Source organism: Haemaphysalis longicornis, unplaced genomic scaffold, assembly GCF_048455015.1.
Source record: "Haemaphysalis longicornis isolate Haplotype H1 unplaced genomic scaffold, Haemaphysalis longicornis Haplotype H1 scaffold_12, whole genome shotgun sequence".
Taxonomy (NCBI): Eukaryota; Metazoa; Arthropoda; class Arachnida; order Ixodida; family Ixodidae; genus Haemaphysalis; species Haemaphysalis longicornis.
In genome coordinates this window covers 97,159,842-97,186,580 of record NW_027526225.1, presented here as the reverse complement: position 1 = coordinate 97,186,580, position 26,739 = coordinate 97,159,842, and the positions used below count along the sequence as shown (strand labels likewise).

Below are 26,739 nucleotides of genomic sequence, written 5' to 3'. Positions count from 1 at the left end.
AAGAAACACACAGACGCTTCAGCGCATGCGCGAGACCAACGAACGGGGAACAGCTGCGCTGGCCTTTGATGTATAGACTAAAGCTGTGCCGTGTACATTGGCCACCGCGTTCACGGCGCAAACTACACATGCACATTTAGGTTCACTTTTTGGAACTGCAGAAACCCAAATCTGTGTGCTAGACGCTCTACGTTTAAATCCATTGATTAGCATGCTACTACTACTACTACTACTACTACTACTGTCCCAACTACTCCTGTCATTTGTGCTACTACTACTACTACTACTACTGCTGCTGCTGCTGCTTCTGATGCTGCTACTGATACAATAGAGTTTCATACATTAACAACTAGAGAGGAATCTGGCGCTGCGAATGTCCTCATCAATGGGTGTGATGGGTAGCTCTGGATTCGTATTGGCGCTCGATGGCTGTTGGAAGTTACTATGGATTGTAGGTAGTTTCGTTCTCGTTTTGGATTTACATGAACGCATTTGCCTACGCCGGGTGTTGGAAGAAGCGATCAAAAATACGTTTCTCCTTGAACTCCATGCCGCGCGCACTGACGCCGCCCTGAGTGGAATGTTTTATAACCAGGATTGAGGATTGGGTGGGTTATCAATTCATTGCCGGCACATCGAGCACGAAAACACAAATGACGGCGCTGTGTGCGGCGAAGTTGTCTGCGAATTAGGAGTTCAGGCTAGAATAACTTCTCCAAAAAGTGATTGGTTTCTTTTTTAGGAGCAGAAAGCTTATCTTAATACCAAAAACTAAATGAGTCGAAACTTTTACAAACAGTTTTTGGAGAAGTCCGCATCCCGCTGTGGTTGGCGGCAACTGGCAAACGTGCCCCGTAAACCTCCGCGACTCCGCTACACTGTAACTCCGCTTCAGCTTTCTATTTAAACGCGTCGCTTTATTTCACGCGAAACCTGTTATTGGTCCCTAACTTTCTTGTTTGCCATGTAATTTGTAAACGGCCAACCGCGAAATAAGAGTTTCGTTGACAAAAAACACAATTTGCGCAGCCTTAGGCCCGTTTCGATCCTACGCAATCCGGTTCAAGAACTACCCATCCTTCCCGTCAAAGTGTAGGCGCCGTCTCGGAGTTCGCGTTGACACTAGCGCCAGTTTCCCCTCTAGTTATTATTGTATGAAACTATATGACTACTACTACTACTACTACTACTACTACTGCTACAACTGCCGCAGTCACAACTGCTACAGTCATTAGTGCTACTAGCACTACTACTACCATTGATGCTGCTACTACTACTACTACTACTACTACTACTACTACTACTACTACTACTACTACTGCTGTCACTACTGCTACTATTACTGCTACTACTATTACTATTGCTGCTTCTACTACTACTACTACTACTACTACTGCTGTCACTACTGCTACTATTACTGCTACTACTATTACTATTGCTGCTTCTACTACTACTACTTCTACTACTGCTACTACTACTACTACTACTACTGCTGTCACTACTGCTACTATTGCTACTACTATTACTATTGCTGCTTCTACTACTACTACTTCTACTACTGCTACTACTACTACTACTACTACTACAAACTACTACTACTTCTACTACCACCCCATATACCACCGTTTCCGCCCTGCTTCTTCCATTCTTTCTTCTGCCACATGTAATGACAGGAAAATCCTAATGCACTACTTTGCGCAAGTTCTCCCTCTGCTACTGTGACTAAACTTCTTCCGTCGGGCACGACGCAGACGGCGAGAAGGCGGCAGGGCGAACGAAGATGAGTCAACCGCTGGCCGCTTCTCCCGGCCACGTGAAACGAAGCCAGCAATCACGCCCCGGTGTGCTGCCGCTCTCCGAGAGCCCACGCTGTAGATAGCCGCCACAAGGGAAGTGCCGCGCCGGAAGTGAGTCCTCAGCGCCACAGCAAGGCGGCCCCCCAACAGAGCGCTACGCAACAGTGAATTCAACGTCCCGAACCACTACTGACACGTTCATTTTACTTCTTACAACGACACACACCAGCGTTCGCCGTACACTGCGTCCAGGCTTATTCCGTGCAGTGCGGCTATAAGCACAGCTTGCGACTACCAGTACGTATAGTAAAGGCCTGCGAATGGCGACGGGCCCATCAGCGAGGTTACGTCCCTGCTTTGGACGACGGTCGCGTCTTGCGTGCATCTTTCGTTCCATTGATTTCTGGCTTCCTTTGGGACTGGCGCACAATGAAAACATTTCCTCGCTTACGACGCGACGACCCCGCAGTTTATTTCTTATTTTTTAAAGCCCAGTTCACACACCGAAAAATAACGCACTCTAGTACCCCCGAGGAACACATGCCTCCTAATTCACGAACCTGGGGTTTTTCGTCAACCTGGGCAAGTCGTGCGGTACGCGTAAGATAAAAACACGAACAGAAGTAATGGCCGAAAAGTCGATCATCGCTTTCACCCGCCGTGGTGGCTCAGTGGATAAGGCGTTGTGCTGCTGAGCACGAGTACGCGGTTTCGATTCCCGACCGCGGCGGCCGGTTTTCTGATGGAGGAGAAAAGCAAAAGCGCCCGAGTGTCCGAGATTTCGGCGCACGTTAAACATCCCCAGGTGGTCAAAATTAATCCGGAGCCCTCCACTACGGCGCGCCTCATCGCCTGCGTTGTGTCGGCGCGTTAAACCCTGCAATCAATCAATCAATCAATCAATCAATCAATCAATCAATCAATCAATCAATCAATCAATCAATCAATCAATCAATCAATCAATCAGTCGATCATCGCTTTCTTTGGCTCACGTCGATATGCCGGTTGCGAAAAGGGCCTAACTGCAGCAAGGTTTCATTCTTTCTCCTTCCCTACGCAGCCTCCACGTTTCGTCGTTTGGCGAATTTCCATTGATTGATTGATTGATTGATTGATTTATTGATTGATTGATTGATTGATTGTGGTGTTTAACGCGCCGACGCAACGCAGGCGATGAGGCGCACCGTAGGGGAGACCTCCATATTAATTCTGACCACCTGGGGATCTTTAACGTGCGCCGAATTCTCGACCACACGGGCGTTTTCGCTTTTAGCTTCCATACGAAAAGCGGCCGCCGCGGCCGGCAATCGAACCCGCGACCTCGGGCTCAGCAGCAGAACGCCATAGCCCCTGAGCCACCGTGGCGGATTTCACCAAATTTTGGTTATACTTTTCCGGATATGCGTAAGTCAGAGTTGGTCAATGTCCCTTGTGGAGGTATTACAGCGTAAATGGGGCATTTTTCACCTCGTACCAAACGGCAGCTACAATATTGAAGCGCCCCAGCTTTCTCCAAAGAAAGAAGAGCGCATTCCCTAAACTCCCCCCCCCCCAAGAAAAAAAAACCTATGTTCAGGGTTGCAAAAAAAAAAAGTAAGAAACATCATTTATTAGCTTTAAACAGTCCCTGCGTTTTCATTGTCAAAGCAATCACTCTTTCGTGTTCTTCGCACCAGGGCGACTTCTACCTGTACCCTTAAAAGAGCTGCGGTATCGACATGCATCATTGTATGGAAGAAACCCGACTCCAAAATGCACCGCCGTGACGTACGCAGTCGGCTGACGCACGCCAGCGCCGTAATCCACTCCAACCGCTCCCCCACTCTTTCTTCAAGCTTCGGATTCGTCACCGCTACCGGCAACCCGCCCACCCTCTTCTGGCGGGAAAGAATTCTTCCCGCTATTTCCCATTTTAAGGCGACCTGTTTCCCCTTTTACTCTTTTGATCAGGGAGACACCGTTTCTCGAGCGTTCACCCACTGACGTCGTTTTTTCTTCACGTGTTCGGCGCCCAGCGAGGCATGTTCTACCGCGTACCGTAGGAGTAGTTTAGTGCGTAAGCCTCAAGCGACACATCGAGCGAAAATCTGGCGCCTGCGTCGGGAGCCGCGAAACAGCTCTTTGGGAAGTGTTCCATCGATCGAGCTGAAACTACGAGGCCCTCTAGGCCAGTACACCGAAGATGAAGGCAGCGGAAGGACGCAGCGGAATGAGCGAACAGACAATCAGCGGAATCCGCCATCGTCAACTGTCGAGCAACGGCGCAGCGCGTAGGAGACAGCTCGAAGCCAATCGAAAGCGTTAAAGGGGACATGAGGAGAAAATGCCTTTCCCTTTACTGAATTTTATCCGCTTGAACAATCTTTTAAAAGCATAAATCCCAATTTTTTTCGCAAATAATTGCTTCTGCAATTTAAGATACACATTAGAAATGCTCCTTTTGAGGCGCATTGCAAGCGACTATGCGCGCATCGTCGGTCGGCAGCGCAACAGTGACGTCATGCTAGAAACATTCGAGAGTTAAACGCAGCATACGTGATATTTTAAAAATATAGCATGCTTTATTCATTTCCATAAGCGGTTTCCTACCGACGTTACCGGTGTCGCGACCGCTTCAGTTGTCTGGCAACGATTGTAGCAGAACTATATACAGTGTTCCAGGACTATTCTAGAACACTGTAGCAGAACTCAGACCTACTGGCTCTCTCTGTTTTTCGCTTACTATCGCAAAAACCAGCCCAGCGAGCATTTCTAACTAAATGAACGCGGCCGCTGCCGGTTAATTACGTATATTTTACCTCAAATGTACCTGTAGTTTTCTTTGCGCTAAACGGGGGAATGTATGACAAGCGCCAGCGGTTCACGAGTTTCGGGCGCTTATGACTATATAAACAGTTTAAGGTCTTCGGGTCACGCCGCTACGACAGCCTGCCTCTACGACGGAACGCTGTGGGTCTCTACTTCGGTCCAGCGAGCGGGCCACGACGACAAGGCGAGCCCCTATAGTGCTCTGCACTTAAAAAGAAAAGTGCCACGCGTGCGATTCGAACTTGCGGCCGACCTGCATTGAAGCCTGACACTTTACAAACTCGACCACAGGCGGAAAAACGCGCGCGGCAAAAAACTGCGGTATACAATCATTTGTAGTCCAGCACTCTGGTGTGTTTTCACAAATTCTGATCCAACCAGAGCTTTAACCGTCAACTTACTGTTGAACATTTCTGCAGTAAGCCAGAGGGAGGAAAAAGAATTAACGAAGCAACGTTAGAAGCATTGTTTATTGGAGGAAAGCAATCGAACTGTGTGATGGGACTCGGCGACGCGCTCTATCACTGTTTCTCGCTAGTTATTTTTGCGCTTGAATGTAAACGACGAGTTTTGTTTTAATTTCAGACTACTCAAAGTTACTCCAATAAACGTGTTTATATATTAAATTCCCACAATGCAGGCTATAGGAGACAGACGTCGACAAGCTCGAGCAATAACACCTGCTAGCAGAACGAAAGTTTAGACTATCGCGAAACAGCGTAAACAGTTTACAAATACCCAGTCTACTTCATACGTAGTTACTTCTGCCTACGCCACTCGCCTGCGTTGTTTACTAAAAGTTGGACCTTGTTGATCAGTCGTATCAGAGATCAGACATCTCCCGTTGAGTTGCATGCAGGGCGAGTTTCATCATGGTGCCGATGTTGCATACCTTTATCTGACCCTTTGCGAGACCGCTGTATGCCTACACGTTGCGCAGAGAAGGGGGAGCTATGATTGGCTTCTTAACATGACGTCACTGCACGACTTGAGGAGGAAAGCCTCGGTGAAACCGTAAATTCATTTTTTCACCCTATATGCCGATCTCATGGAACGAAACGGTTATGCATTGTTTGTTCATCAAGGTTACACAGTTCTAAGTACGCATACAACACATTTTTTTTTTAAATCTCTTCACGACCTCTTAAAGGTAGAGCGCTCGTGTGTGCGTGCCTCGCGGCGACCGCCTAGCGTCCCCGGAGCACGTTTGTTAGGCCAAGCATGCCCACTTAGAGAGACTGGCTGAGAAAAAAATTGGCCGCGTATCTGCTACTTTCCTTGCAAATGTCGCCAAAAGACGATAGTCTTTGTAGACATTTGCCAAGGAAATGCCCCCTTTTGCTTTCCCGCTCACCTCTCATGCTGTTCCTGTGCCGTCGCGCTCATTCCAAGGACTAAAGGTTTGCGCAAGGCGATTTGAATTTACCGCGTTCCACTCCTACAGGCCGGGTTCCTCGATGCCAACGCTGCAGTACGGCGGAGACGCGCGTGAATGGAGGTGGCCGACTAGATGGTTTATAGAGCCGCGTGGCCATGCGCCACGTGCGTTCCAAGCAGAACGTGGAACCTAGCTAGTGGAACCTTTCGTTGCTGTTTCCCCGTGATTTTTTGTATGCCGCCAGGAGGCGGCGGTTTTCTGCAGTAGATGTAGAATATCATTTGCCATCAAAAAACCAAGCATCCATGAATTTTTTTAATAAAGGAACACTGTAAATATCCCTTGTGTACTAATTTCCCGTCTTATATTTGCGTAATGTCTTGTTGTTGTTAAACAAAGTTGACAAGTACGAACATATAAACCGGGCTTAGACGTTTACATGTGGCTGTGAGTATATAAGACTATTGCGCTATATCAATTTTACTTTGGCCGGGTGGCTGAATCGAGTCACAGACAGACAGACAGACGGACAGACAGACATACAGACAGACCAGAATTTCTGGGTATAAGTAGCCCAAGAAAGACTATCGTCTTTAAAAAACTCCAGTGTTCGCCGCAATCGTGGCAACACTGACTCGGAACGCGAAAGACACGTCATAGCGTATGCCCCTCCAATGTGATGTCCAATGATTATAACTTCAAAAAAAAAAAAAAAAAATGAACGGTGCTCACACTTATAGAATAAATGATAATTCGTTGCGGCAGGGAAGAAGAAGCAAGTCGGCTTCAGTCGTGAACTTAAGCCCTTCATGATGGCCGCAAAGGTTGCGTCCAACCCGCCGCGGTGGCTCAGTGGATAAGGCGTTGCGCTGCTGAGCACGAGGTCGCGGGTTCGATTCCCGGCCGCGGCGGCCGCTTTTCTGATGGAGGCGAAAAGCAAAAACGCCCGTGTGTACGAGATTTCGGCGCACGTTAAAGATCCGAAGGTGGTCAAAATTAATCCGGAGCCCTCCACAACGGCGCGCCTCATCGCCTGCGTTGCGTCGGCGCGTTAAACCCTACAATCAATCAATCAAAGGTTGCGTCCAGCTTCGCTACCTTCAAGTCTTACGCGTTAATGTGAGCTTCCTTATCTTTTTCAGCCGCTAGCTTTTTTTAGGAGCGGAACTTTAATCACAACTTGTTAAAACCAGCACAAATTTCTGGTCCTCACCACCACCACTCGTTATTTACTGCAAAACTTCAAACATTACCCACAATTCCACGCGCACAAACCACGTAATATACGTATGAGACTGTGTTCAGACTACCGCCGCAAAAGCCATATCCTGATCTATGGACGTAAAAAAACAGCGGGTCACGCAGTTCGGTTGGCTGCAGAGACGTGAAAAAAACGCCGTTCTTTAAAGTTATCGCGACAGTTGCAGCAACAGTCCGAACCCGGCCTGACCGGTATTGGCGAACCCAGAGAAGCCCAGAGCTAACCATCCGCTGTCTAATCGCGCGCGAAACTTTGGGCGAGCGGACGTTGATTCAAAAAAGAGGAAGTCGCCGCAACCGCAGCGTCGCGTTCGGCTTCCTGCTGACTCTGGAAGTCGGGGCCATACAAAAGCGGCCGACACACATTTCGCGTAAGCGCCGGAGGGAGCTCAACTGACATCGAGGTGACGTCACTTTTCTGCGTTTCCACGACGCTTTCCACGCCGCCCGCTCGACGAACTGCCCGAAAGGTTGCATCTTATCACACATTTTTTTCATTTCTTGTAGCCTGGGTAACATTTAATGTGTCTGCCACGACCAGTATAGGTGGCACCAAGAGGAAATTTTGCAGTGTTTGTATATTACACCTTTCTGCGCGCGGTCACCGATGTCATTAGTTTAATACAATGGACACTTTATAAGGGTATATTTTTTCCCGTCATTTATGCGTAAGAATGTGTCCGCCCGTCACAGGTATCAAGACGCATGCGCTGCTGAACAGAGATTCGATAAAGATATCAGTTTATCCGGCTTGGAAGTGACGTACGGGAACCGAATCAACGCCCATTTGCTTCTGGAGTGACATTTGTAGCTCCTCGGACACAAGATCTTTTTTATCCCCTGCAGTACTCCCTAATAATTTCGGGTTCGTTTTTTACAGCGAAGCTGTTTAGCAAATCGTAATTATTCGTGTCCCCGGGTTAAAACTACCACGAAATCTCCGAGCGCACGTACGTAAGCGCGGGTCTCGCGGCGACCGCCCAGCGTCCCCGCCGCACGTTTGTCAAACCAAGCATACCCACTTAGAAAGACTGGCCAAGCTTGGCTTAAGAAAAAAAAAACTCCAGCGTTCGCCGTAATCGTGGCAATACTTGCTCGGAACGAGAAAGACACATTATAGCGACCCCCCCCCCCCCCCCGAGGTGATTTCAAGTTATGATCACTTCCAAAAAATTGAAAAAAAGCTCACACTTATAGCAAAAATAAACAAACAAACTTTTCTTCTTCTTTTTCTGTCTTCTTCTTCTGTATTTTCTACTTTTCCGTTTCTTCTTCTTTCTCTTTTTCTTTCTCGTTTTCTTTTTCTTCTTCTTTTCCTTTTCTTCTTTTTCTTTCTCTTTTTCTCCTTTTTTCTTCTTATACGATGGAGCAAAAGTCTCGTTGCGGCAGCGAAGAAGGAGCACATCGGCTGCAACCGCAGACTTCAACCTTCGTAATGGTAGTGAAGGTGGCGCAGAGCTTCGCTACCTTCAAATCTTGCGCGTTAATGCGAGCTTCCTTCATTTTTTTATTCAACCTCTTCCGCCTGTTTCGACTAATAGGAAGCACGAAAAAAGTTCGTCGTGGTTAGTATATTTCCGGTAGAGTTGCAGATTGGAGAACTCTTGACGCTAATATAATGACACAGATATAAAATTACACTCATTCGTATTTCGCACCAATGTGGCCTCTCCTATACATGTATTGCAAATACATTGAAGCATACAAAGCTTTTCCTTGTAACCGCGGTTCAGCGGCTATCGATGCTGGAAAAGATTCACCGCGTTCCCCTTCGAATGACCTTTGACCTCTCCTGCTTCGCACGACATTCTGGTCTCATCACCCACGCTCAAAACTTGTCCGACAATCAGTAGTCTATTCTCTCTATCCATACTTTGCATCTACCGCGCAGTCTCTCTCTCTCTCTCTCTCTCTCTCTCTCTCTCTCTCTCTCTTGCTTCCTTCTCAACTGCTCGCTCCGGCAAAGATAAAACCAGCGATAAAACGCCGGCCGCAGGCGACCAGAAAGGACACCGCTGGACAGCGTTGTTCCGTCCGCCTACTCTCTGGTTTTCCCATTGTACTCTCGCTGGCTTTATCTTTTCACCGCTACTACGAACCAACTCGTCTATTTTCGGAGTTACTAGGAAAAGCGCTCCTCTCTAATTCTTCATTCTCTCTATCTGTCCCTTTTCGAGCTCTCTCCCGGCGCGACCTTTCTGCGCCGTGATCTTTCGCCGCTCTCCTCCCCGCCTACGTTCAAGAGGCCCCGAAAAAAATGCAGCGCAGAATCACGCCCCCCGTACCGGTTCGCGTTCCCTGTCATATTCGGGACAACGGAGCGGAATTTTTTGAACTCACCGTCAAACCTTTCCAGTTACGCCGAGACAGAATTTTTTTCTCTTTTCTCTCCTGTGTGCAAAGGTTGCGAAGATTGGTTTCTTTCCTTAAAAAGAATTCTAGAGGTGCGTCAGTGCATTTTTTTTTCTTTATTTTTTTTTTCGCCTGCTGCGGAGAGCTCTGTCCGCGTCAACGGGATTTGCCTATTGTTGACGCGCCAGGCGTGTCCTGTGAGCCGCGATGCCTGGCCGGTCGGCGACGCATGCATCTTGGACCCCCTCAGACAAAAAATTCCGAGCCATCTCCACTAACGTGAAACCTAGTGACGGGCTAAGCATGCAGTGTATGTGTATATTCTTGGCGCCTTGGCGTTTTTGCCAACGGAGATGAAACCGTTGGGGGGTAGAGGCACACAGCTTTGCTGTAATTCTCGTGTCTTTGATGCACGAAGCGTTCTAGTACGAGGCGTTGGAAAACGAGTCTCCCGGAGTGTTCTTTTAGTACGCGTTATGGTCTAGCACGACGCGTTGGAAAACGAGTGTCCCGGTGTTTTAGTGCCGCGACCACGTGATGATACGACGACATGAGACGACGACGACACGAGCCGACGACGATATGAGACGACGACAGCCCGAGCCCCTAACGGGCTTCGCCCCAAAAACAAAAAAAAAAAAGCGCTCGCCGTTTCTCGTCTGGAGAGCCTCGTTGAGTAGACGAAACTCTCGGGCCTCACGAGCGGCCCTTTTCGGCCTGACGTCAAGGTAGGCAGCCAATGGGAGGCCTGAGCTCGGACGTGATGTCAGTTTCGACCAATGGCTTGCGAGACGGCTCGCTGTATCTTTTCTTGCTTTTTACTCAATTTTAATTAGAGTTTTATTTCTCTGCTTTTCATTGCGTGTCATTCTCTATTGAAATTTTGTTTTCTCTCTAACTGTTGGCTTCCCAATCTGTCACATTCACCTCACTGCATTGTAATCATCCCCATCTGGCGTAGCAAGCACTGCCGCTAGCAGAGCTGACCTCTCCAGCCCCCGTTAAAGAGTTCTCTCTCTCTATCTATCTATACATCTCTCTCCTACTTTCGCTAAAGCTATTTCGTCTGTGGTCGGCATCTCTTTCCTCTGCCTTCCTAACGCGGGCTTGTTGCGCTGACCACTGCGCCGCTGGTCAACGCACCTGTGACATTAGAAAAAAATTTAAAACTTGAACTCTTCCTGCGCCACAGGAAGGACAGATCAACCGACCAGAAGGTACTCGCCGTGGGGAAAGGAACGCAGTCGCTGATGGTATACGTTAAACGTCGTGCAACCCTTCCTTAGCAAGTTGTAATCCAGGCGAGGTCTTTTCAGAGGCTGAACTCGCGTTTCCTGCTGGGGAACTCAAAGTAGAACCGGTTACTGTCGAGCTTCCTTACGCACAACTTGAGTGCTAACTAAAATCAAAGAGAAATAAAACCCCGCCAAAGAAAAAAGAAATTCCCGCATATCTGCTTGCTTCGCTGCAAACGTCTTCCAAAAGCGATGTTCTTCTGACCCCGTTCCTTGTCGCTGCCCACATCTACAACCCCTGACACATTAGGTCTAAAAGGCCTTTGCAGAGAAAGGACTGCTACCGAAACGGCGTTCGCCTCGATGACACACGACAAAGGAGAATCTCCTTCACCGCAGCGGGCATTTCCCGTAAAGGCCCAACCACATGCACGCGTAAAATCGACGTACTCGCGCAACGACGTACGCCTGCGGCGACATACGCCGCAGTTTTTTACGCCGACCCACGACGCCGGAGAGGGCGCGTAACCACATATCGCCGCAACAGGCGCGTAAACCAATGCGCCGCGAAGTGTGGCTCGACTACTCCGGACTCAGCTTTGTGGCGACCAGTTCAACTAGATTTTAACTCAAATAAAACAAATAATGCCTATTCACACAAAAATACGTATGTTTAATAAAGAAATAACTAAAACAGTTCTTGGGACATTAAAAAAACGTTAAGGATTAGTATGCATACTTGGAAGGCACACAACCCTCCGCTACATTTGGCGCAAACTACCTTGCTCCCATAGTTGCTCGTTGCTTCGCCGTGTTTTGTGCGGTTGTTTGGCCTCCGAATTTTACAGATTACTTCGTTTTATCGCATAATTAATAGTGAAGTTAGCTTATTTATCAATTCGTTGTCCTGTTATGCGACCGGACCGCCGATAACATCACCTCCAGTGATCTACGTCAACCCCGTGCGCCCGAAAGTTTGCGCCGATGTCTGGCGGGCTCTGACTTGGGCTTAACAAGCGCGTACCAATGCCGTCGGCGTAAGCCGGAGTACGCCGGTTCCTTACGCGCTTACGCCGGTTTACTTCGTTGCGCGAGTACGTCGGTTTTACACGTGCATGTGGTTGGGCCTTATAAGGGGTGTTCGCCTATCTGCTTTCCCGGGCGAAAATGAGCAGCTAGCGGCGCAGCGTCGTAAGCAGGCGCTTGCAAGTCATAAGCTTCTCAGAACTCAACGAGACCAAATGCGATTTCATAATACCTTCATAGATTGTTCAAATGGCAATGAAATTAAACTTCACCAAACAAGCCCAATAGTAATGTATTTTTGAAAACATCTGCCCGCTGTGGCCACATTAGGCACCGAACATAGCCTAAAAAAGCACTACATCGTTGCTGTTTAATACAAATATGTGAAATTACCCATTTATTTTTTCCAAACAACAATAAAACGCACGGTTCCTCTCTAAAATAATACAGAAGATCTATTAGCCTCACTTTATTTTTGTTACTGTGCATGCTTTTTGCACAGAACTGCTAGCGCCACTTTAATGGCGTGTCAGTTACGGGAACTACAAAACGGAGATCGGGGGTTACTGTGCGTCAGGAGCGCCATTTCTTTCCACAAAATGTCTCTTGACGCGGGAAAAGGGGTTCAGTTTGAAGGAGATCTAGCGTTGCCATGTGTCACAGGTATTAAGCTGTTCCCCTCCTATAACATCGGCCCTCTCGTAATAAACACAATGAAAGTTCGCCGATTCCAATTCAACTTTCCTGGTTTTCACAGCTGCAGCGCCATTTGTTGGGACCTTTTGGTACTGTTGGGCCTGGCCCTGGAGCCACAAGCCCAAGGCTTGGGCGCGAGCTCTTTTGTATTTCGTGGTTAAAATGTTGCTTTTATGCGTTTTTTTCTTGTTGGCTGTCGCAAAGAATACTCCCGCGTCTATTTTTAATTAAAAGAACATTGCGAGTATCACTTGCATTTTGACGTTCTCCCTCAAATATACTTAATGCTTATTTTTTGCTGAATAATGTTTACAAGTATGGTAGTCTATCAGATTTAGCAGTTCGCCTACATAAGCGTTTCGTTCTAGAATTCTTTTATGTTCGGCGCGGGCGGCAGAATCAAGGAACGGACGGACGGACTGACGGACGGACGGACGGACAAGCGAACGAGCGAGCGAACGAGCGAGCGAACGAACGAACGAACGAACGAACGAACGAACGAACGAACGAGCGAACGAACGAGCGAACAGACTGACTGACTGACTGACTGACTGACTGACTGATTGATTGATTGATTGATTGATTGATTGTGGGGGTTTAACGCGCCAACGCAACGCAGGCGATGAGGCGCGCCGTAGTGGAGGGCTCCGGATTAATTTTGACCACCTGGGGATCTTTATCGTGCGCCGAAATCTCGTACACACGGGCGTTTTTGCTTTTCGGCTCCATCAGAAAAGCGGCCGCCGCGGCCGGGAATCGAACCCGCGACCTCGTGCTCAGCAGCACAACGCCTTAGCCACTGAGCCACCGCGGCGGGTGCAGTTTGTGCACTTTCATCCCAATTGGGGTCGCTTATAAAGTGAGAATGCACTTTATAAGCGACCCCAAACCATCCACCGCCGCCGGCGGCGGCGGCGTCGGCGGCGTCCGCAGTCCTCCTCTCTATATATAAAAAAAAACAGCATCCGGCGCCAGGTTTCGATCCGAGGACTTTGCGGCCGCAGCGCGACGCTTTACCGACTAAGCCACGGACGCGACGCTGATATCAGTGTTAGTAACGCGCTTTATATCTTTAACGCATTCAAACTACGTCGTCAGCGGCGTGCGTTGGCGACTCAGCGGCGTTATAGCGGCTTGATAACTGCGTGGTGTACACGTGATACTACAAACCCGATGGAAGAGATGGAAGAGAAGGCGGCGAGCGGTGGGCTGCGGGGGCCGAGCGCAAGCGCCGCAAGCGGGCCGACAACCGTGCATTCGCACTTTCACATTCTCCCCCTCGGGGAAATTTTGCTTTTCGCCTCCATCAGAAAAGCGGCCGCCGCGGCCGGGAATCGAACCCGCGACCTCGTGCTCAGCAGCGCAATGACTGACTGACTGACTGACTGACTGACTGACTGACTGACTGACTGACATACAGAAAGACCGAGAGACAGATGGACGGACGGGCGTGCGGACTGGTGAACGGGCGAACAGGCAGACAGACAAATGTAAAGGGCTATAGAATAAAATAAAAGCCCTACCCGCACCACATACGTATCGCGGGGGAGACAGACAGACAGACAGACAGACAGACAGACAGACAGACAGACGGAAAGGCAGAGAGACAGACGGACGGACGGACGGGCGGACAGACAGACAGACAGACAGACAGACGAACGGACAGACGGACAGAGGGACATACAGACAGCCAGATAGACGGACGGACGGACGGACGGACGGACGGACGGACGGACGGACGGACAAACCACAGACCCTAAACCGGAATTTTAACGACAGACGGACAGACACACCAGAATTTTGGCGTTTAAGTAGCCCAAGAAACATTATCGCCTCAGAAAAATTGGCACAGCTTGCACTAGTAGCGCAAGGCTGGAGAAACCGCAGAGGTGGCGGCCCCTTTCCCTTCGTCGTAGACCCGGCTGTTCAAAGCCAACGTTACGAATAACCCGAAGGAAATAATGCTGTCCACCGAAATGCCATGGTATCTCAATCGGATAAACGCCGGTTTCATAATACGAGGGACCCAGGTTCGATTCCCACCACATGAAGCGTCTTCATTTTTTTTTTCAATTTAAGGTTTTCTGTTCGCATTGGGAAACTTACGGCCGGGTTAACCCGCTCGGCTGGAAGTCTGCGACAGAATAAGGAACACCGCCCGCCTATACATCAGTTTCTCACTTGCGAAAGTTCAAAGGTGAACAGACAGGTGCCCAATTTTCCAGCTCCAAATTTGATCAGAAGAGGCTGAAAAATGAAACCCTTTTTCGGGCTCAATAAGTTCCCCATACAACTTTGGCGATCAAACTTCGGCAACCCCTTTCACCTGCTCATTTTTTACCTGGGGAAAACAAAAATATGTAGGAAACCTGAACAAGTTCGCGTTAAGCCCAACTAAAAACGTAAAACGTCCAGTGCACCTCTTTATCAAGACAAGCAAAAAAGTATATCACATAGTTTCCAGAATCTTCCACGAAATAATAGTGAGACTAATAGGCACGCGAAAGTAGAGAAATTAAGGGTTAATTTATACCCAAGCAATATATAAAGGGGCGTGAATACGAAGTACAACTTTGTTCAATTTGATAAACAATCCTTTGATACCTCACTCTGCTCTATTCCAGTCCCGAAAGACATTTTGGAACTGAAAAAAACTGAAGAATTGTTTTAAAATTTCGAATTTCGCGCCACGTGACCTAATATGACAAGGAGAAACATAATATGAGCCAGCCCAAAAAACGTAGTTATCAGCACGTTAAATGCACGTTACTGCACGTTAACCGCACGTTAGCAGCACGTCAACTGCACGTTAACCACACGTTAGCAGCACGTAGACTGCACGTTAACCGCACGTTAGCAGCACGTAGACTGCACGTTAACCGCACGTTGGCAGCACGTCAACTGCATGTTAACCGCACGTTAGCAGCACGTAGACTGCACGTTAACCACACGTTAGCAGCACGTAGACCGCATGCTAGTAGCACGTTAGGCCGCACTGCAATCTCCCAATCGGGTTTCTTGGCGGTTGCATAGGTCGCAGCGGCCGCCAATCGCACAAGCAAGATTCTGTGACGTCATAGAGACCTCGTTGGAAAGTGGCCGGAGAGACGCCACCCCTAAAGCATCTGTTTTCCTTAATATCTCGAATATTTAATGAGGCCTGCGATAAGATTGGCGCCAAATTGTTATCGGGACAAAGAAGTCGTTTTAATGTACCAAACTTAATTTCAAGCTGTGTCGTTATGGCTTGTTTAACGTTGGCCGTTAAATTCACCGCTGGTGGTCATCCCGGTGTAAAATACAGAGGTCTCAATTTCCCATAGCATCCTCTTCTCTAAATCTTCATCACAAGATTCCCTACACGCATGCGCAGCCGAAGCAGAAAGTCGAGGCCCACTTAGTGAAGGCCGCTTTAGATTTTGCTTAGCCTATTTTGCTTCCCGCAAAGTACGATCTCAGACAGAAACTCAGCTTTATATTTCGGTTTGTGATAGACGTCGGCTTGATAACTCCAGAAACCCAAGTTTGATTGCTAAACGGAAAGCGTTTTATTTTTTCACTTTACCCACGAGCATCATCATCGTCAGGGAAAGTTGGCTTTCCTGCAGTGCGTTTTCGATGCCACATACGCCAGAAGTAAGACATAACTAGCTTCGCTTTAATATGATATGATATGTGATATGATATGATATGATATGATATGATATGATATGATATGATATGGTTCCGACGCGTTCCTTGCCTCTTCATAGGTACTCTCCAGAAGCACAATATAAGGCTACGTATATCGAGAACGTTCGCGCGCAACAAAGATAGGCCGAATAGGGGGTCTTGGGGGATTCATCTAAAGAATGTCCACCGTTACGAATCGGTGGAGAGTTGCCTTAGTGACAGGTTCCTACAGTGGTCAGCCCGCGCGTCCGTCACATAGCTTTCCGCCGTTCCCCCGTTCGGCTACCTCGGCGTAAAATAAATCAAGATCACTGCATGCACTGCCTCGCAAGGCTGAGCAGTCAGCAATGTGGCAAGATGGGAAACTTGGTTCACTGATGCGGAGTACGTAGTTTTCGAGAAAATAACCAGCTTCAACAAGATAAGACAGTATGCACTCTACTAACAAATGCCTCTGTTGTCCATTGATCTTGGGGCTTATAACCCTTAGAGGCTGCATCTGGGTTAGGAGCCGCGCCGTAGTGGAGGACTCTGGATTAATTTTGACCACCTGGGGGCCTTCATCGTGCGCCGGAATGTCAGCACACGGGGGTTTCCGCTTTTTGCCTTCATCAGACAAGCAGCCGCCGCGGCCGGGATCGAACCCACGTCTTGCGCTCAGCAGCACAACGCCTTAACCACTGAGCTAAAGCGTTGTGCTGCCTTCGCTCGAGCGAAGGCAGCACAACTAGCCTTCGCTCGAACCATGCACTCGGCTTCAGTCACCAGCAGTTGTTTACGGGCTTCGGATGAGAACCGTTCCAAAGTGGTAACTGCTGTTAAGACAACTGTGCTTAGCATCTTACAAACATCAAAATGGTTAGGCGCAAGCGCTGCAACAGCCGCGCACCGAATGTAAGCAGCAATGAGGCTAAGCAGCGGTTAGCCATTGTTAGCAGTTTCGAAGCTTGTACGTGCGGTATGCACGTCCTGCCTGCCCCAGACGTATTGATAAGCACATCTGCATTGATAAGCATTCATAACACATACGTTTGTCCAATAAATGCTATCGCATTCAATATCTCGTTTTACCCTGGGCGCCCAGTAAGGGATAAAAAAACTAGAAAAGTAGACGGACAAAACAAAACAAAAAAAAAAAACTAGCAGACACTGGCTTTGAACCAATTTCGCGAGACAAGGTCGCGCAAGGGTTGAACCGTAGCGAAGCTGCAGGAGTTCTTTCCACGTGAGCGCTGACGGACCAATCACGACGCATTTGTATAAGTTTGAAATTGTTTATTTACATGTTCGCGATCAAGAAGTCTGCGGGATAAATTTTTCGCAGTTGGCACAGGACCGGGATAATTTAAGATTAATGGGAGAGGCCTTTTGCCCTGCAGTGGGCGTAGATAGGCTGATGATTGTGATGATGTTTATTATGATGATTTGCATGTTCCGTCGTCGCTTTGAACTGTGCTAGTAGTAGTCATCGTCATATGCATAGACATCGTCGTGTTCCTCGTGCCTAGCATTACATGCGCGATAGCGCTTGACGACAGTTGGGGCGTAGCAGAGGATCATACGTGCACGACGAATGCGCGGCGTTCCTAGAGTCGCGTCACAGTTCCGTGGCGCAGGTAAAGTTTTCGCCTGTTTTTTTTTTCTTTCTTTTTTTTTTTTTGCTAAAACCACTGTGCGTGGCACGTGCTCACGAGCGCTCGCAATTTTCGCGATCCTCGGGGTTTTCGCCAGTTTTTTTTTTTTTTTTTTTTTGCTAAAGCCACTGCGCGTGCCGGGGACGTTCGGCGGTCGCCCCGAGGCACGCGCTCGCGAGCGGTCGGCATTTTCTTGGTATTTTTAACGCGTCACGCGCCAGACTCAACGGAGAGTTACAACATCTCCGCTGTCAAAATTCTTGCGGCTTCAAAAATCCTATGGGGACGGATTACCAGTGTAGCTGCACAGGCTACATACATTATTTCGCGCACCTAAAGCTCATATACACACATATGCTACGCCGACACAAGCTCTGCTACGGTTAACGCATTTCCCACGAGTGTGCCGCAAACGCTGCTGCAGCTGCGCCACAACGGAGGGAAAAACATTAGAAGACGGAACGACACCATACACCCAGTATTCGCAGGCCCAACTCCATTGACGCCGCTGTCTGGCTGTTTTTCTTTACCGAGCCGCCAGAGTCAGCCTAGCATGCGGCCATGCACGTGACCCACAACACTTAAGTGCGGAGCACTTAAGTGTTCACTTAATTAAGTGCTTTAAAGCCGTGTGATTGGAGCACGTGACCCACAACACTGAAGTGCGGAGCACTCAAGTGTTGACCCACTTAAGTGCTCTTAAGCATGTGACTGGAGCACGTGACCCAACACACTTAAGCGCGGAGCACTTCAGGGGGCCGGCTTGTCGCCGTTGCTCGTCCGCAGTCACGGTGTCACGCGGCGTCACGCACCCAAACAGAGGCTTCGAAAAGATACCCGCTTGTGCCTCGGTTCAGCCTTCCGGCCAAAAGTGAAGAGGATACTGGAACAAGAGGCTTATATAGGCAAAACCGTTCGAAACTCACGGAACCGCTGGCACTTCATTGTCGTACATGTCTTTATTATTTAGCGGAAAGAGAATTGCAGGTACATTTGAGGCAAAATATGTGTGCCTACTTGACCGGCAGTCCACCCATTCATTTAGTTATGAATGCTCGTTGGAGTGGTTTTTACCATAGTAAACGAATAAAAGTGGCCACGGAAGAAAAACTTAAAGCCGCTCCACTCAATGCAAAAGCTGTCGGAATTGCAGAGCAGTGATTCGACATAATGGGCGGCAGTGACGTTATCCGCTCACCGCTGCATTTCAAATTTCCCGCCTTCGCAGTGCTCGCCCGCCCCTTGCCTAAAACTGCGCCAGCGGGAGTTCTGTTCCTTTAGCGCTTGCTTTAATTTCGTATGCTGGAGCTGTTTTGCGTCATTTCGAAGGCGCCATTTCTTTCTTGCGCGGCCGCTTTTTTCACTCACCACCGTAAAAACCAACCAAACGAGCGTTCCTAACTAAAGGAACGCGGGGCTGCCGGTTATAAACACAGATTTTGCCTGAAATGTACCTACAGTTTTCTCTACGCTAAATAACGTAAAAATGTATGACAAGCGCCAGCGGTTCACGAGGTTTGCACGGCGAGGTCAAGGAACCTCGGCGTGACTCCTTGACCCCGGTACAGAAGGCTCTACTTGGGTCCGTTATCTGGCTACGCCGCCAGATTCAGGCAGTCGCATCGACCGTTAGCGAGCTAAGACGACAAGACGAGCCCATAAATTGCTCCGCACTTAAAAAACTACCCGCTGAAAGTCGCGGAGGAAGGCTCCAGCTCATGCTAGATGAACGCAAGCACAAAAAGAACACGACTTTCGCTGACGCCGTTCCAGAGCGAACGAGAAACAAAAGATAGAGAAAAGCATGCAAGCTGTCCAAGGAGAAGGCGCGCGAGCACTGCGAAGGCGGGAAAGTTGAATTGCATTGAACAAACCTCTGTTCAATGCAATTGAACAAAGCCCCTCTGTCGAATCACTGATCCCCACTTTACAGCTTTCACCATGAGTGGACCTGCCTTAACGTTTGTTTCGTAGCCTCATTCCGGCGTTTGTTCAGTTGGAGGCGGCGCGCTCTCGCGTGGCGGGGGTCACGGGGCACAGTGACGTCGTTCAGGTCGACTTCGATTTGACATTTTACGAGTATGCTTTGCTCTTCTCCACTGGCACCAGCTCCTAGCTTTTGCTGGTCGTTTGCGCCGCGCACGCGCGTATTTTAGCTGTAATATTTTGTACTTCGCGGTCTTTTTGGGCAGACTATACGGAAATGGTGCTTTCAAGAGGTCCAAATTTTCACTGCAATTGGCCTTTAAGAATGCGTGCGGGGGATCCACGTGGTGGCTAAAGGTAAAGAGTTTCTCTGTAACAAACAATAAAAGGTGGACATACGCAAGTGCGCTGCCCCCAATGTTCCCGGGGCGGCAGTATCGGAGGTGGTGGTGACAACTGCCGTCGTGGTGGCGTGGGTGGCTGTCGCAATGGCGGTGAACGGTGGCGATGTCTCATCCACGGCGAAGACCAGCCCGAGCGCACCCAGGTGGTGGGCGAGGCGGTCATGAGGCCAGCATCCCCGATCCAACTGCGAGAAGAAACGGGTGCGCGACACGCGTTACGATGAAAACGCTGCGTCTGAGCTTAATTACGTTATCTATAGGTATTCGGTTGCGTTCAAAAATGTCGGGTCCTCCCCCCCAGCCTCCGTCGCCACGACGACCGAGGTGCGGCCATCCTCTGGCCAGTGCGTCGTCCTCTCAAACGAGAGACATCCTGCCGGGCAACTTTCATCGACTTCTCTTTTAGTTAAGACGACTGTTATAGCCCACTGCCCTGCTGCTGAAAAGGTTTTTCGGGCTGTCAAGTTGCAATTGAGCAACTTTTTCCTGATTTCCCTTGATAAAGATGTGTATGTACTTCATGGGAACTAAACTTTCAACTTTCAAAATCCTGCCTTTTGGCCATGGACGTTTGCACCGTGGGACTGATTGTACGGTTTAACGCACCGACGCAACGCAGGCGATGAGGCGCGCCGAAGTGGAGGGCTCCGGATTAATTTTGACCGCATGGGGATCTTTAAAGGAGCCACGAAGAGAAAATACAACTTCGTTTAATTTGAAAGAACTAGGATTCAGTATCTCACTCAGCTCCATTACAGCCACAAAACATGTTCTTTAACGAAAAAAAAAAGCAAGAAGTATTAAAAAACTTTCAAATTTTGCGCCACAGTGACGTGTTATGAGCGAGAATGACGTCATACGGGCCAACAATAAAACATAATTTTCAGTGCGTTAACTGCACGTTAGCATTCAAGTGATGCGGTCAAATGGAACTAGAGGCCCCATTACAGACGTCCAGTCATGTGTCGTCGCGACAGGTCAGTTAGGCAGCCGCCAATCGCACAAACAAGGTTCCGTGACGTCATAGAAAAGTTGCGGGAAATCGGCTAGGGGGTCGCGACTGCTTCACACGTTTTCTTTAATATCTCCGTTATTTGTTCGAAAATTGCGATGATATTTTATTTTTATTTATTTATTTTCAATACTGCCAGTCTCATACGAGACCAAAGCAGAAGGGCATCAGTTCTTGGATACACAACACACAGTTTTCAGTTTCACATTTGTACAGCGGCATATTTGTCAGACAATGTCTAAGAGGACACAGGCAATGATATTGGTATCATTGTTAACGGGACTAAGCAGTCTTTCTAATAAACCCAACTTGTATTTTGTCTTCATGGCTCCTTTAACGTCCGCCGAAATCTCGTACACACGGGCGTTTTTCCTTTTCGCCTCTATCAGATCCGTCGGATACATGCGCTCCATCCAAGGCTTTTGTGATGCTCATAAGGAGTATGCGGTTTTAGACCTCAAGCTTTCTGTTTTCTGTTTCTGTGAGCGTTTTCTTTCGGCATGCACGTTGTCTGTCTTTTCCGCAGCTAGCCGCCGAGGGCGTTCCCATTAAAAAAGTTATGGAACGGAATCGTACTAGTCACTGCAGCCTCAAAAATACCATAATTAATAAACTGCCACAATATGGTTCGTACCATTTAAACTACAGTCCAGGTAGGCCGCTGCGATTGTACCACGCGAGCGGAGAAGAGATAGTGAAGAGGGGAACCACAGCGTGGTGCCGTTGCATGGAAACAATACCAGCCTGTCTTTGCACCGCCTTGAGGAGCAGACCACAGAGTTTCATACTACGGGGAGCGTACCGTCGCGTGTAGCGAGAAACGTTCCCCTTGTCACTGTCATGGCTAACGAAAGGGCTGAAAAGTTGCCCGTGGCTGCAGAAATAAAACATAATTGTGAAACAAGTAATATGTAAAGTTGTTTTATTAGAAGAAAAGTGAAGTTCCAAGATAGTTATTTGCCTATAACTATTTAGAAGCTTCCCGCAAGCCGAGCAAGGGCAAAAGTGCTACTTTTTAACACCAAAGTGATTTACTCCCGGATGCACAAAGATTTCACTGACGTCATATCCGCCAGGGAAATGACGCCCGCCCAACGAAGCAAGTGGCCTGTAAAGGGTGCACCCCTGCACAAAGGGTCTTCTTGCGGGGAAGCAACCTTTAGTACAAAGTAGTAGTAGTAGTAGTAATAACTTTATTTTGCCCAAAAGTTGTGGTGATTGCACCACTGAGCTGTTCGCTCAGTCATCTAGACAGCGGGGCTCCCGGTGTTTTGGGAGCTCGGTGTCTTCAGCCAACTTGGCGAGGGCTTCTTGCACGTGGGGAGCTGGGCTAGAGATGGCAGCCTCCCACTCGGTTAAGGATGATATGTTATGAAGGATGGGATGATTTCTTCTACGTGATGCGGGTATTAATGGGCATGACCAAATGATGTGGTGAAGTGATGCTCGTTCCACAGAACAAAAGGGGCAAGCGTCCTTATATTCGCCAGGATATATGATGGACATGAGATGCGGAGTGGGGAATGATAATGTTTGGAGCTGCCTGAGAAGGACTGCATGCCTTCGACTGAGCGATGGATGCGGTGGTGGAAAAATTGTCCGATCCTGGCGGAAATGGTCAAGGATATCGCCGAAAGTATGGAGACGGTCCTTATAGCCGAAAGGTTGCGGGATATCTTCAGGAGTCCTATGAGGCTCTCGGCGAACCATATCTCGAGCAGTCTCATTGGCTCTCTCATTTCCCATCAGGCCAGAATGTGCCGGTGACCAGATGATGCGGAAGGTCCGGCTATGAGGTGTGGGCCCTTGCGAGATGGTTGCCAAGGTTCTAGATGATACCCTGCCGTTCAAAAAATTTAGTACGGCCGATTTAGAATCGGTTATGATGTTAAGATGCGGAGACCGGCTGTGGGCTATGGCTAGACCAATTGCCATTTCATCTGCCTCTGTGCAGGAAGTGCAGCTTACAGATGCTGTAGCAATGGGGCTCCCCTTGGAGTCGACCACCGCTAGTACCGATGCGTTCCTGTCTTGATATGGGGCGGCATCGGTGTATACCACAGGAGACCCCGGTGGGTGTTGTTTGGCAAGGGCCTTCGCTCTTGCCTCACGGCGTTCTTTATTGTGGATGGGGTGCATTCGCCTAGGCGTTGGGGACACTCTGATGACATTCCTCAGAGGAGACGGAATGGCAACAAGTCGCGTGTAGTGTGGTGTTTGGGGTACCAGGCCCAAAGACCTCAGGATGCACCGACCGGCAGAGCTGCAAGAAAGCCTCTCTAGCTGTGCGGTTCGCTGTGCCTCTATAAGTTCGGAGAGGGTATTGTGTATCCCGAGGCGCAGTAGGTTTGCAGTTGATGTGTGTTGGGAGAGGCCGAGCGCTCGCTTGTGTGCCGTACGGATGAGGCTATCAACTTTCTCCTGCTCCGTCTTCCGCAGGGTGAGAAACGGCAATGCGTATGTAACGCGCGAGATGACGAAGGCCTGCACCATCTTTATGAGGTTGGACTCCTTGATGCCCTTGTGCCTCGTCGAAACCCTGGAGATGAGTCGGGTGGTTTGATATACCCCCTTCTCGATCTCTCTGAGTGCATCTGTATGCCGGCCATTAGCATTTAGGCGGAGTCCCAAAACCTTTATGGAGTGAACTATGGGAATGTTGGCTCCTGATGATGTGGTTACGGTTATTATTGGTGGGATTTTATGATTTGGTTTGTAGATGAAAAGCTCCGATTTTTGGGGGGAACACGACAAGCCGCGCACGGCTGCGTACTCCTCAACGGTTTGGGTTGCCCGTTGCAGGGCTTCCTGGATTTGGCCGTCGGAGCCTCGAGCAATCCACAGGGTGATGTCGTCTGCATATATGGAATGATGTAGGTAGGGTATGTCCGAGAGAAGGGCCGGAAGGTCCCTCATGGCGAGGTTAAACAAGAAAGGTGACAGTACTGATCCTTGGGGCGTTCCTAGGCTACCCAGTTTAATGGGGTCCGATTGGATGTTTCCGAAATGAAGGGTGAGTATACGAGATGAGAGGAACGATTTAATGTAGTTGTACGTGCGCTTTCCAAAGCCATTCTTGTTCACCATCTGTAGTATGACCGAGTGTCGCACAGTGTCGAAGGCTTTGGAGATATCTAAGCCGAGGATAACCTTAGTTGTGTGCTTTGGCGCGTATGCCGAATCCAAAATGTGATGTTGTAGTTGCAACATAAGATCCTGAGTGCATAGATGAGGGCGAAATCCTAGCATGGTGTGAGGGAACAGCTGAGTCTCTTCGGCGTGTTCAGTGAGTCGGGTCAAAACAACATGCTCTAGTAGTTTCCCTAGGCACGATGTTAGGGATATGGGTCTGAGATGATCGATGTGTGGCGGTTTCCCAGGCTTTGGAATGAGTATGGTCTTGGCCGTTCGCCATTTTTCCGGAATTTTACCCTGTGTCCAACATTCATATTACGGTATACTTGAGGATGTTCGTTTTTGGGTTTTATATTTTAACAGGAAAATGTTTTATATGTGACCGGTAAAAAGCGCAAAGGCTCATGGGTACATTGTTTTCTCCCGCGGAGTGCCGCCACTTCCGGCTCAGGAGCTCTCCTGGCCTCCCATACGCCGTCGTCTTTCACGCGCGTGTGTGCTTGTTGTTTATTGGTTTCCACCGGGGAAAAAACGCTCATGCATCTGGAATTCCATAACAAACGACTATTGACCCTACTGGGGGTTTACCTGACAGGTAAGCGCCCTCTGACAAATAAACAACACACACGCGCGGGCCTGAAAGCCACCGCCGCCGTACGGGAGGGTAGGAGAAATCTCGAACCGGAAGTTGCGGGAGCAGACGACGTACCCGTGAGCCTTTGCGGTTTTTACCGGTCACCTATTCCGGTGTTTTTTGTCGCCGGCTGATGCTGACGTCATATCCGTCACGGAAATGACGCCATCACACCTTTGCCGAAGCGACCCGCCAGCAGGACGTCGCTCTCCAAGCACACCCACAAGACAGCCGCTGACCGGCAAGTCATGCTGAGCTTCAGATTTTGCTGCACATTTCACTTTCGCGTTTTACCGATTTCTATGACAGAGGAATCAAACACAGTTTTTTGGCTGATTTTGGTCTCAGCAGTGAAAACAAGCCACATGGCTGGCCAAGCCAAGTAGGAGAGGAACGCTTCTAGTTGCAATAGCGGCGCCAACAACGGCACTCGACTGCAGCGACAGATTTCCCGCTAGTGTATGTTAGTAGGAAACTCTACGGTAAAGACACGGCTGGTGGCGGATTTCGGAAAGTGATCTCTCCGAAATCCGCTTTCAATTCTCAGCCCCTGTTCCCACTGCAGCCATAGAGTTGCATACTAATAATACTAGAGGGAAATCTGGCGCTGCAATCGTCAGCCGCCGTGGGCGGCGCCATTGCAGCTAGTGACGTTCCTGGCCTACTTGGCTTAGCTAGCCATATGGCTTCTCTTTTGTCTCAAGACCCAAATCAACAAAAAAGGATAACATTTTTTTTATTTTCCACGAAGCTTCTTGATAATGACGGAAAAATAAAGCTCTCTTTGAAGCTTCAATTTCATAATATCAAAACAAATTTGAATAATCTTTTACAGTAATATCGTTGCTTTTTTTACAGCCAGAGCCAAGTTTTCAGCCTGTTCTTGAACCATGCCGAGGGCAAGTGGAACGTACCTGCCCGGTACATGACGGAACGCTGGACGAAGCACCGCTCCCTTAAAGGGTGGCGCCAGATTTCCCTCTAGTATATATTACTATGAAACTCTATGACTGCAACCCGTAGGAGGTCACGCACCGTGCAGGCGGCAGAGGCGGCTGGGCTGCCGGCTGCAGACGGACGACGTACGGGGCATGTGTCACGTGTTCCTCGCGCCGCCATTCCTCCCTCGCTGGTGGCGGCGGCGACCGCCTGGCGGCGCTGGGCTCGGGCCCTCGAGCCGGTGAGAACAACGCTTCGGGGTCCCATGGCACGATGAAGGAGGAGGTCGACGAGCCGGACAGCACGGGCCACAACTCCCCGCTGGAGCCCGCCAGCCCCACGTCGTCCCCTTCTTCAGCCGGCGCGGGGTGGAGGAACTCCTCCTCCTCTTCCTGCTCCTCCTGTTCCAGGAGCCGGACCTCTTCGAACAACGGCACCTCTCCCTTGGGCGAGTCGGGCAGGAAGCTCCCCGCCGGGCTCTCTGAAAGAAGTATGGTCGTGTTTGCGCTCGTTTTCGCGTGCAATACGCCAACCTGACGCACTAATAAAAAAATTACAGCCCTTCCACTGCTGTGAAGATGGAAAGCAAGTATATTACTGGATAACTATACTGCGTTATACATACGGTGACTTGCTGCAATGATCGAATAGACAGATACCTTCCTACAATCAAAATGATTTACACCCTTAAAGGTGTAAACCGCTATAATTAACACCCTTACACCCTAGCAAAAAAAAAAAAAAAATCCCAGGCCATTTCCACTAACGTGAAACCTGGGGAGGGGCGAAGCATGCAGCGTATCACCGTACTCTTGACGACTTCGAGTTTGTG

The 26,739-nt window shown here is 49.1% G+C and overlaps 1 protein-coding gene across 2 annotated transcripts in view; it reads right to left on the bottom strand.

Annotated features, from left to right (window-relative positions):
* The window catches only part of LOC144163043 (uncharacterized), a 150,971-nt gene that overhangs the window by 2,563 nt on the left and 121,669 nt on the right, over window positions 1-26,739 (bottom strand). The window contains exons 10-11 of one of the 2 annotated variants that reach the window (XM_077693828.1): window positions 26,055-26,388; window positions 20,183-20,372 (exon numbers count right to left, since the gene is read on the bottom strand). In XM_077693828.1, coding sequence (XP_077549954.1) covers window positions 20,183-20,372; window positions 26,055-26,388 — 524 coding nt within the window. Of the gene's footprint in view, window positions 1-20,182; window positions 20,373-26,003; window positions 26,389-26,739 lie in introns of both variants that reach the window. The other variant, XM_077693827.1, reaches the window with a different exon arrangement.